This window comes from Staurois parvus, unplaced genomic scaffold (genome assembly GCF_062004578.1).
Source record: "Staurois parvus isolate SC_StPar_1 unplaced genomic scaffold, SC_StPar_1.0 ptg000218l, whole genome shotgun sequence".
Lineage (NCBI taxonomy): Eukaryota > Metazoa > Chordata > Amphibia > Anura > Ranidae > Staurois > Staurois parvus.
Window position 1 is genome coordinate 7,414,498 of NW_028318014.1, and position 12,046 is coordinate 7,426,543.

Here is a 12,046-nt window from a genome sequence, read left to right on the forward strand (position 1 = left end):
AAAAGCCACCAATAATAACACAAATACTTTGTGTCCTAATACTATCTCCGACTCACTTATTATAGAAGTGTGGATTAATAAACCAGGGAATGCATAATAGAAAATATGGTAGTGTGACAAGAGCAACACCACCCAAAGGGAAAGTGGTTACTTAAACATCCACGCGGAGTAATATAGATTCAGTAATTACAAAGAGTACTTTATTTTGATCACATAGATCATAAGGAGGTTGAACACGAGCACAGTGAACATATCAAACAAAATAAAATCATTTAAAAGCGCTTAGCGTCCTCATTTCTGGGTGGTTTGGGCACATAGGGAACCATATAAGGCAATAGGATTTTCTGGCAATATACTCCTAAGTTTGCATATAGTCCAGTCTTGTATTAAGATTGACCATGTAGTCTTCAGACATATTCTTGGTGTGTGCCAGGATATGTAGAGTAACTTCCTGGTGAGTAGAAACTAGAACACAAAAATATGGTGATCAAAAACTTTGAGTAACATATACAGTTGCAAGAAAAAGTATGTGAACCCCTTGGGATTACGTGGAGTTTTGCATGAATTGGGCAGAAAATGTGCTCTGAACGTCATCTAAGTCACAACAATAGAAGAACACAGTCTGCTGAACATAATACTACACAAACATTAGATGTTGCCATGGTTTAATTGCACATAACATGTAAACATTCACAGTGCAGGGAGGAAAAAGTATGTGAGGCCCTAGCTTAATGACTTCTCCCAGAGCTAATTGGAGCCAGGAGTGAGCCAACCTTGACTCCAATCAGTGTGATGATATTGGATGTGTTGCTGACAGCTGTCCTGCCCTTAAAAAACACACACCTGTTTTGGGGTTACTGGTTTCAAGAAGCACTGTCTGATGTGAACCATGCCTTGCAGAAAAGAGCTCTCAGAAGACCTACGATCAAGAATTGTTGACTTGCATGAAGCTGGAAAGGGTTACAAAAGTATCTCCAAAAGCCTTGATGTTCATGTGTCCACGGTAAGACAGACTGTCTACAAATGGAGAAAGTTTAGCACTGTTGCTACTCTCCCTAGGCGGGGTCGTCCTGTAAAAATGACTGCAAGAGCACAGCGCAGAATGCTGCATGAGGTAAAGAAGAATCCCAGAGTGTCAGCTAAAGACCTACAGAAATCTCTGGCACATGCTAACATTTTTGTTGACACATCTACAATAAGGAAAACATTAAACAAGAATGGAGTACATGGGAGGACATCACGGAGGAAGCCATTGCTGTCCAAAAAGAATATTCCAGCACGTTTGAAGTTTGCAAAAGAGCACCTGGATGTTCCACAGCACTACTGGCAAAATATACTGTGGACAGATGAAACCAAGATTGAGTTGTTTGGGAAGAACACACAACACTATGTGTGGAGAAAAAAAGGCACAGCACACCAACATGAAAACCTCATCCCCACTGTAAAACATGGAGGAGGGAGCATCATGGTTTGGGGCTGCTTTGCTGCCTCAGGGCCTGGAGGGATTGTTGTCATTGATGGGAAAATGAATTCCAGAGTTTATCAAGACATTTTGCAGGAAAACGTACGACCATCTGTCCGCCAACTGAAGCTCCACAGAGGATGGGTGATGCAACAGGACAATGACCCAAAGCATACAAGTAATTCAACAAAACAATGGCTGCAACAGCACAGAATACACCTTCTGGAGTGGCCCAGTCAGAGTCCTGACCTCAACCCGATTGAAATGCTGTGGCATGACCTTAAGAGAGCGATTCACACCAGACATCCCGGGAATATTGCTACACTGAAACAATTTTATGAAGAGGAGTGGTCCAAAATTACTCCAGATCATTGTGCAGGTCTGATCTGCAACTACAGGAAACGTTTGGTTGAGGTTATTGCTGCCAAAGGAGGGTCAACCAGTTATTAAGTCCAAAGGTTCACATACTTTTTCCTCCCTGCACTGTGAATGTTTACATGTTATGTGCAATTAAACCATGGCCACATCTAATGTTTGTGTAGTATTATGTTCAGCAGACTGTGTTCTTCTATTGTTGTGACTTGGATGACGTTCAGAGCACATTTTATGCCCAATTCATGCAAAACTCCAAGTAATCCCAAGGGGTTCACATACTTTTTCTTGCAACTGTATATCGCACCAACTCTACCCCATGTAAAGATGGACTATTACTCCCATTACCTTCTCAGTAACTTGGCTATCATACCAGCATGATGAGTGTAGAGACTTCCTGGGTAACCACCCCAAGTGAAACAAAGTCCACAATAACAGGTGATTCTAAGGATATATATAAAGTATATAAATCATAAGTATCAGGCAGAATCCCTGAATAAAAAACAAAAAATATGTAAAGGTATATATTACCATCAATGATGATCAAGAGGACTTCACGTCGACTTGAAATAAGATCAGGTCCTTTCTGCTTGTTTAGTAGTGTATATATGAGTGGGAAGCCAGGTAGTCTCAAAACAAAAACTTCAAAAAGAGTAGTGTATATATAGCAGGCAATATACCTGAATCTATATACCCACTGAAGGGTTTCCAAAAATTACTCAAACTGAGATAGCAGGGCGGTTCCTTAGGGATATCACCATATCACAGCATATAGCACATGTGTGACATAGAATACATATATTCCTCCACAGAGGATTTCCAAAAAATTCCCTGAAAAAACAGGGGTTCTAGTCACATATAGTATTCCATAAAAATTCAATATGGGCTTATTAAGCCTAACCAGCGACTACCCGCTAACTTAGCCAAATAAGCAAAAAAATAACTTGCCACCGGTGGAAGGTATGCTCTATTTGGTATTGCCACATGCGGACTGCTGGAAAAGTAGCCTTATGGTAGTTTTTTCAGAGCCTCGTGCCTTCTTAACATGTAGCTGGTGCAAACGCCGCTCCTTCCCTCCTCGTGGGCACCGCACCCTATGAAGACGCCGAGCGTAGTGACGTCATTACGTTGACGCGTTTCATCCGCCAATCATCGCAGACTTCGTCAGAACTGGGAGGGGACTTCATTTCCATTGCCTTATATAGTACACTAATTGCATACAGAGAAATCTCCATGTCGCCCTCTTGTGTTGAAAAGATATCACTACATTAAAAAATCCAAAGTGAGTTTAAAAACATATAATGACTGCTGACATTACATAGGAAAGCCTTATTTTTCAGTAGAAAGATATTCTTTAGTAAAGGCTCTGAAAAAACTACCATAAGGCTACTTTTCCAGCAGTCCGCATGTGGCAATACCAAATAGAGCATACCTTCCACCGGTGGCAAGTTATTTTTTGCTTATTTGGCTAAGTTAGCGGGTAGTCGCTGGTTAGGCTTAATAAGCCCATATGGAATTTTTATGGAATACTATATGTGCCTAGTACCCCTGTTTTTTCAGGGAATTTTTTGGAAATCCTCTGTGGAGGAATATATGTATTCTATGTCACACATGTGCTATATGCTGTGATATGGTGATATCCCTAAGGAACCGCCCTGCTATCTCAGTTTGAGTAATTTTTGGAAACCCTTCAGTGGGTATATAGATTCAGGTATATTGCCTGCTATATATACACTACTCTTTTTGAAGTTTTTGTTTTGAGACTACCTGGCTTCCCGCTCATATATACACTACTAAACAAGCAGAAAGGACCTGATCTTATTTCAAGTCGACGTGAAGTCCTCTTGATCATCATTGATGGTAATATATACCTTTACATATTTTTTGTTTTTTATTCAGGGATTCTGCCTGATACTTATGATTTATATACTTTATATACTGTATATCCTTAGAATCACCTGTTATTGTGGACTTTGTTTCACTTGGGGTGGTTACCCAGGAAGTCTCTACACTCATCATGCTGGTATGACAGCCAAGTTACTGAGAAGGTAATGGGAGTAATAGTCCATCTTTACATGGGGTAGAGTTGGTGCGATATATATGTTACTCAAAGTTTTTGATCACCATCTTTTTGTGTTCTAGTTTCTACTCACCAGGAAGTTACTCTACATATCCTGGCACACACCAAGAATATGTCTGAAGACTACATGGTCAATCTTAATACAAGACTAGACTATATGCAAACTTAGGAGTATATTGCCAGAAAATCCTATTGCCTTATATGGTTCCCTATGTGCCCAAACCACCCAGAAATGAGGACGCTAAGTGCTTTTAAATGATTTTATTTTGTTTGATATGTTCACTGTGCTCGTGTTCAACCTCCTTATGATCTATGTGATCAAAATAAAGTACTCTTTGTAATTACTGAATCTATATTACTCCGCGTGGATGTTTAAGTAACCACTTTCCCTTTGGGTGGTGTTGCTCTTGTCACACTACCATATTTTCTATTAAAGACCAAATACACTCTAATAGCTTCTGATTCACACATGTGCGGTGTGGATTGAAGCTCAGGTTTCACATCTAATTGACACAGTAGTTGTTCAGCCGTTCATGTCAGTTTCAGGACAGGATTAGCTCAGGATTTTTATCCTGTTAACACATGCGGTTTAGAATTGGTTCCCATAAAAGTCAAGAGCCTGTAATCCACACTTGAACCTGAAGGCGCTGCTCAGAAGTTGTACTTGACTCTTTCAAACCGCACTGAACGCACACTGAATCCGCACCGCCAGTGCACTGGACATATGTGAACAGGCACCATTGGAAGCAATGTTATTTCACGTCATGCGGATTGAATGCGGTTCAAACTGCATCCAATCCACATATATGTGAACGGACACTTAAGCAAATAAAAACTGAGAAGTGAAAAAAAAAATAGAGGGTTTTAAATACCTATCATAACGTTTTGAATCTCAGATGTACTGTGCTATAAAAAATTGCTTTGAGCTACACAAAAATACAAAGATATAGGATTAAAAAATGCTTAGCTAGAAATATAAAACATTTTTAAACTGGTTAATTTTCCAAAGATGACACAGGTTTAAGTGGCTGCTGTAAGCTTTGTTAAGGGACTAAATAACAAAGAATGGTAATATTATACAGCATTGGTGGCATTCAAGGCAAGCATTCACTAGCACTCTTTTCAGACATCCTGATAAGTAGATGCCTGAGGAAATGACATGAACTCTCTAGAAAGCTTCCATCTGATTGTAGCATATGGCCAACAGAGGTATCATCTTCACCCACTCCTTTGATTGTTTTCCCCTTACAAATTGCATTTTGTGTTGGTGAACAAGCTTCTGCGTTCTTTGCCGAAACACGATCTGGCTATGATTTCAATATGAAAGTGTAACATCTTAGCATTTCACAGACTTGATGCAAAGAACTGACTTTGCTAAATGGTTTGAGGGTATGGCTGAAACACTAGGGAGATGAACTATTAGCAGGCTGTTTTATCTCTACTTGAACATTATAATTCCCTACTATTTATCACCCTGTTTTACAAATTACTGCAAGGATGATATCTGATGACATTGAGTAATCCTGAATAATCCACTAGAATGTACTGTCTAATAGGTAATTTTCATTTATTACTTCTCACATCTCTGCCTATGACAGGCACATACGGTTTTATTCATCAAAACATCACCTGTGACAGGGACATAGGGGCTTATTCACAAAATCTATAGAAAATATATATCACTAAATTTCAGTTGCTGCCAATTGCTGGATTTTTGCTGGATTATTTTTTACAATTTTACTCAGCATGAACAGAGAAACCTGATTGGTTACCTAATGCAACACATGCAGGCTTTTGCTTATTTTCCTTCAGCTTTGATTTATTAAAATTAATCTGCTTATTGACATACAATGTAAACTTTACATTCATTTTAACAGGTCATAACCGATGATGCAATGATTTGACAGTGAACAATCAATCACAGCCAGTGATAAGTTACAATGAACCATCTGAAGTAGTATTTTATCTTTTAATATTTTACAGTAAAATATTCAAACCTCCAAAATGAATGTTTCAGTTTTAGGTAGATGCAGGAAAGTTAGACCATCCTTGGCACTTTATGTCTTGCAGTGTCCCTGGTGGTCAGCTCTCTGCACCGAATACCTGCCATAGTAGTTACAAGGGGAGCAGAGCCTTATCTAACTTGGTGTATGCACTATGGGTGTAATGGACATATGTTTAGATTCACAAGGGACACCAGAACTCTGCAGGGCAGGCTTTTGCAGGACAAAAAACTCTAATACAGCCTGAGGGTCAGTGAAGACTTCTGCAGTCACATATTTCCTGTTAAGACATCTGCCTGGTGATTAATTGCTTCTCACCTGTTGAAAAGCCATCATAGGTAAAGCAGCCTGGTAGACATATGTATGTTGTAATCAGTGTTAAGTTTGTTGATGAAAAAATTTTGTTGATATTGTCAGCGGCATGTTTTCAGTGATGAAAACTAAATGAATTTCGGATTTTTATCAATTGACAAAAACTATAACAAAAATCAATTCCAAATTTCATCAACGAATTAAAAGAGAACAAAAATGAGATGGAGGGATGTTTACCAACAAGAACTTCCACTTTCCTCGGAGCTCCACCTGTAAAGCCTGCAAATCACGTGATGAGTGTTTCCCCTCCCAGTAAGGCAGCAGTGCATCGTGAAATGCTTAGCACTGTGCATTACCATAAATAATAACATGTTATTAAATTTTTGCTCCAGAAGTACATGAGTCTACAAATTCTAGAGAAATGCTTAAATAATGCATTACAATTTCATTTACCCATTAGATTTTAGTCAACTAAAATGTAACAGAGGTTTTAGTCAACTAAAATGTATGAGATTTTAGTACACTAAAATGTGACTAAAACAATTCATGGCTATAATATGACTAAAAGTAAAATTCCATTTTAGTCAAAAGACTGTGACTAAAACTAAATCTAAATTTGATGGATAAATTAACAGTGGTTGCAATTATGTTTCCTCATAGTCAAAGAAATTTCACAAATTGCTATCTGTACTTGCTCTGGGTTAGTTAGTGAAACACAGTAGAGTCCAGTGTTGACTGGATTTTGGTAACGCCACAAATGCTTCTTTCTCTAGGAGAATGCAGAAACAGCTTGAAGTAGGTTGATACAGGTCAAATGCACCTGAGAAGGAACTCAGATGTCGCCAAATGAAGCCAGTATAACTAGCTAGGCAACTAGCATTTGCAAGATGCAGCAGTTGATGGTTCTGCATTGTACGTGGGCACACCTGGGAGTGGCACGAAAGTTGAGTGCCAGCTCATGGGAGAGCAAGGAATGTGGTAAATATTCCTTTATATTAGTCCCCCAGACCAGGTGTCTTCAAACTTACAGCCCGCTACAGGATTCTATTCAGCTGGCAGTTAGGGTCAGTGCAGTATCCCCAATGTGCAAAGGCTGCGAATTCAGGTTAGCAGAGGCTGGATATGGTCTTGCTTCTACCCCGCAAACTGTCCCCCCCACAGTTTTCAGCGCAGGTTCCCCCTACTGTGTTGTCATCATTCCCATCCTTAGTTGCAAGGACCGCTGGCATCCTAGCAACCAATGATGTACTTGCTCCAGCATTCACAGGAAGACAGAACTTACTCTATCCAGACCTGCTCAGGCACTCAGTTCCCACCTTGCTGCTACAGCCATGTTATAAGCCTCATTTTGATAAAGGATTCTGATGGGGACACTAATGTAAGGGAAGACTCTGATGGGGTCCTTGATGTAATGGGGACTCTGATGTAGACCCTGATGTAAGGGGAACTCTGATGGGGGAACCTAGTTAATTATAAAACTATTGTTTTTGACCTGTGAATATTTATACATTTTACAACATGGCCCTTGTACAGAAAAGTTTGGAGAGCCATATCCTAATCTAAATGAGCATTGGCGTCTTATTATGGTGGGCAGCTACCAAAAAGGATTTTACTTATGGTATACTTAACCCTATTCATCTCTCTAACTGTAACCCTAAATATAACGCACTAAGTCTGAATGTGTTTTACCCCTTAACCTAATGCATCATCTGAACTATCAGGTTGATACTTGCTTTACTGGGCAGATACTATGGTGCTGATTCATGCCAGTCTTGGTTCAGATTCCCTTCCAACATGCATTGTCAACTTGTTAACAATTTCCTTGTTATGCAATTTTTGCATTGAATTGGCAGTAACTGCTAGTCAATTTGCTTGTCTGATCAATTATTTCCACAGTTACCTGGCCGTCACCAAACTCTGCAAAAGTCTTATAGGGCAATGTGTTTAAAACTTTGTAAACTACATTATTTATCTTTTTTAACAGGTGGGAGACCAAAGATGAAGGGAGCCTAACTGAAGAGGAAAAGAATGTGTTGAAAGATCTAAAGGATTTAATTTTAAATGGTAAACAGTCTTCCATACAGTGATAGCATTGTCCATCTACAAGAATCACTTGTTTACCATTAAGCATTGTCCATAAAGAAAATGTCAGATCAAAGCAGAGCTTTCACAAGTTGGAGATCCCTTGCAAAAGAAAAGGAAGTCTACTTATAAAGCAAGAAGACTCAGTCAGAAATACCCCATTTATTATTGGGGTCAAAAATCATGCCATCATATTACCTACACATGCATTCATTTAGCAGGATAATTCCAACAAATAATAAAATAATACAACAGAAGCATAATCAGATTTACCATTAGGAAAGCTTGTGCCTATAGGTGTCAGAATAAACTTTCCTGTGTAGAATTTTAGCCACGCATTTTGTGTTCCCATCTTTGGTAGAAATACAGTAATCATTTACAAACTCATTAACACTGAGGCACTATATTTTAAATCTGCTTAGTACCAGTAAAACTAAAAAAATCTTCTTTGGAAAAAGATGATCCAAGCAGAGGGGTATGGATGCCAAAAGTTGTGCAACTACAGATTTCAGTAATGGAAATCCGGCTGTATGTCTGGTGTATATAAAGTTTAATCTTCAGACCCATTTACTGCAGAATCAGAAAGGTATCCAAATGAGAATGGGATTGATCCCAACCCGAAGAAGTCACATTTCCGAATCATACAATCTTTGACTAAGGTATCATATAGTGGAAAGGACGTGCTATTTCTGCTGAAATCCATTTTTCAGAAACATCGGTTACCCCATTTTCAGCTTGCTGCTGGAGGCAGTCAAAAAATCCAGAGGAACAAAGTATGTCACCATACAGTAGATAATGTGATCTTCCATCTACTGCTATATTTGCCTGAAAATGTGAAAGCTATCTCTGAACAATAATCTGACCAACTGGCCCTTCATTACACATTGTACTGGTTTGAATGTAAAGTACTTCTACAAAAAATAAGTTGGTAAACTGAATATTGCATTATCCTGTATGTAAAAAATATCCTTTAAAAAATGTTTACATTTTGTAAAAAAAAGTAATTAATAACTTTGCCTATTTTCTTTCTCTGTATTTGAGTTTTTTTTTTAAATAAACATCTGTTGTGTATGTCAGACAAAAATGAAGAAGACAACACAGGAGCAAATATTGAAAGTACACATAAAAAAACAGAATGCTTATCTAAAGGTAGTCAGAAGTCCGTGGCTCAGCTTCCGTAGCCAGTGTACTTGTGTTAACCCCTCAACGCCAGTTGTTTAATATTTCCTTTTAAACCATCAGAAACCAGTCTACAGAGTATGTGTGTTACCTCATTGGTGACCTGTCTCCAGAGTATGTTTATCCTTGCTTCCATTAGATTGTCTATTTAAGGGATTAAAATGCAAACATTTATAGTATTGTATCTTCACTAAGTTAAAATGAAGAAAATATTTTGCCTGGGTATCCTACATTACTGATAATAAACAAAGTATGTATTACACAAAATCTGCTAGGAAGTATAACTCAGAAAGTTATGGTAAGTAGGGCCTGAAGTAACAAAAATTGAAGTAACAAAAAGGCCTTCTAATGAACCAGTGAGTAGCACAGTAGAGCCTTGTTAGAAAGGGAGTTATTAACATTTCTCCTCCTTTGACACGTCAAACATAAAAAGATTATTCCCTATTTTGGGATGATGGGCAGAACCATGCACATTGTTTCCTAATGCCCCAATGTTAACTGCTTTAGAAACAACTCCAATATAGCACATATATGGCATTCCGCAGTGGTTCTCATGTGCAGCCCCCCCCCCCCCTGATTTATTAGAATACAGAGCTGTGTTACTTACTGTGTGTGTTTTTATCATTATTATATGGTCATTGTTATTTGTCTTTCTATGGCTTTTCTGGCATTCTGGTAAAAATAATTTTTTAAGTCCCAATACAGTAACAATTTTCTTACTTTGGTCCTCAGATTAAAACATTTAGGAACCCCTGTATAGAGCCATTTTTCCCAAATTGCATTGCCATTGTGTATAATTAAGCACTTTTGCTACATCATGTATATACATGCTCAACAAAAAAATCCTAAAAACCAGGGCTTTTTTTCAGCTGAAACTTGGTGGTTCTCCATTCTATCACCTCTGCTCCCTGCTCACCTCTATCACTTGTAAACATAGAAATCCAGCTTCAGTGTTTACAAGTGACAGCTTGTCTTCCAGCCGCTCCCACAGATTGGATCTCCTGAGTGACTCCAACTGAGTGTGCAACAGGGACAAGGGAGATGTCGGTACCCGGGGTGCAGTGCACTCATGGGCAGGAGTGGCCGCATGGTAGGCTGCGCCCTCTGTGATCTCCTTTTTTTCCTGGTGCCAAGATGCTGGTGCCCCCATTGGATGATCTCCCTGCAAAAATGAATGGCGGAGCCACCTCTACTAGAGCTATCTGGGTGCGTCAGCTTAATATGGCAACAAAAGTTAGATACATGGAAGATGGTGAAGCTTTTAAGGAGTGGGGAAGAAGATGAGGGCAGATGCGTTTTGTGCAGAGATCAGAGCACAGAGGGGCGACAGTGAGATATTGATGGGGGATGCAGAAGTAAGCAGCTGTGAAAGAGGGCTGAACTCTGCAGTTTGTATGTACAACACCCATAAACTCTGCACTCTCTATGTAGTACATCCCTGAACTTTGCTCTTTGTATGTAATGCACCCCTGAACTCTGCACTCTGTGTGTGATACAACCCTGAACTCTGCACTCTTTACCTAGTGCACCCCTGAACTCTGCACTCTGTATGTAGTGTACCATTGAACTTTGCATTCTTTGTGTAGCGTACCCCTAAACCCTGCACTCTGTACATTGCAAACTACTGAAGTCTGCACTCTGTACGTAGAGCACTCCTGAACTCTGCACTCTGTACGTAGAGCACTCCTGAACTCTGCACTCTGTACGTAGAGCACTCCTGAACTCTGCACTCTGTACGTAGAGCACTCCTGAACTCTGCACTCTGTACGTAGAGCACTCCTGAACTCTGCACTCTGTACGTAGAGCATTCCTGAACTCTGCACTCTGTACATAGAGCACTCCTGAACTCTGCACTCTGTACGTAGAGCACTCCTGAACTCTGCACTCTGTACGTAGAGCACTCCTGAACTCTGCACTCTGTACGTAGAGCACTCCTGAACTCTGCACTCTGTACGTAGAGCACTCCTGAACTCTGCACTCTGTACGTAGAGCACTCCTGAACTCTGCACTCTGTACATAGAGCACGCCTGAACTCTGCACTCTGTACGTAGAGCACTCCTGAACTCTGCACTCTGTAGGTAGCGCACTCCTGCACTCTGTGTGTAATGCAACCCTGAATTCTGCAGTCTGGACTAATGCACTCCTCATATTTAAAGTGATATTAAATGCAGGCTTTTTTAGAAAAAAAACAAAACATGTTATACCTATCTACTCTGTGCAGTGGTTTTGCACAGAGTAGACCTGATCCTCCTCTTCTTGGTTTCCTTGCCAGTGCTCCTGGCTCCTCCCCTCTGCTGAGTGCCCTCAGGGCAAGCAGTTTGCTATGGGGGCACCAAAGCAGGCTCGCTCCCGAGTGACTGCTCTGCATGTCTATTCACACACAGAGCCATGGCTAGGCCCCACCAATTGTCTCCACTCATTGGCTCACTGGCTCTGATTGACAGCAAAAGGAGCCAATGAGGAGGGAGAGTTTCTGGAGAGCCGAGGCCCTCATACACATTGCTGGATCATGATGGGGCTTAGCTAAGTATTAGGGGGGCTGGGGAGCTTCTGCAC

At 40.0% G+C, this 12,046-nt stretch overlaps 1 protein-coding gene across 1 annotated transcript in view; it reads left to right on the forward strand.

The window, feature by feature from the left end:
• Positions 1-9,336, forward strand: part of KIAA0825 (KIAA0825 ortholog) — a 515,459-nt gene extending 506,123 nt beyond the window's left edge. Inside the window, exon 20 of the mRNA XM_089679161.1 lies at positions 8,214-9,336. Coding sequence (XP_089535287.1) covers positions 8,214-8,316 — 103 coding nt within the window. The 3' untranslated portion in view covers positions 8,317-9,336. The remainder of the gene's footprint in view (positions 1-8,213) is intronic.
• The last annotated feature ends 2,710 nt before the right edge of the window (positions 9,337-12,046 follow it).